Here is a 305-nt window from a genome sequence, read left to right on the forward strand (position 1 = left end):
CAGGGAGGGGGGAAGGTACGGGCAGGGAGCCCCCAGCTGACAGCCCCTCTCCCCAGGTGCTGGTGGTGGACCAGCTCAGCATGCGCATGCTCTCCTCCTGCTGCAAGATGACCGACATCATGACGGAGGGCATAACAAGTGAGTACCGGGTCCTGGCCATCTCTCACAAACCTCATCGGAGGGAGGGCAAAGCCTCCCTCTGTACCAGGGGACCCGCAAAGGCATCTCCAGGCTGGCACAAGCCAGTCGAGGCGATGGCATGGCCCCCACCTGACCCCGTCCCGCTTGGGTTGGCGACACGCTAA

General features: G+C 63.9%; 1 protein-coding gene across 1 annotated transcript in view; it reads left to right on the top strand.

Annotated features, from left to right (window-relative positions):
• Positions 1-56: 56 nt before the first annotated feature.
• Positions 57-305, top strand: part of LOC104158172 (syntaxin-binding protein 1) — a gene marked incomplete at both ends in the record, with an annotated part of 7,453 nt that continues 7,204 nt past the window's right edge. Inside the window, one exon of the mRNA XM_009695751.1 lies at positions 57-201. Within this exon, the coding sequence (XP_009694053.1) occupies positions 57-201 (145 nt within the window). The remainder of the gene's footprint in view (positions 202-305) is intronic.

The sequence above is a fragment of the Cariama cristata genome, unplaced genomic scaffold (genome assembly GCF_000690535.1).
Source record: "Cariama cristata isolate BGI_N322 unplaced genomic scaffold, ASM69053v1 scaffold25752, whole genome shotgun sequence".
In the NCBI taxonomy this organism is placed as follows: domain Eukaryota; kingdom Metazoa; phylum Chordata; class Aves; order Cariamiformes; family Cariamidae; genus Cariama; species Cariama cristata.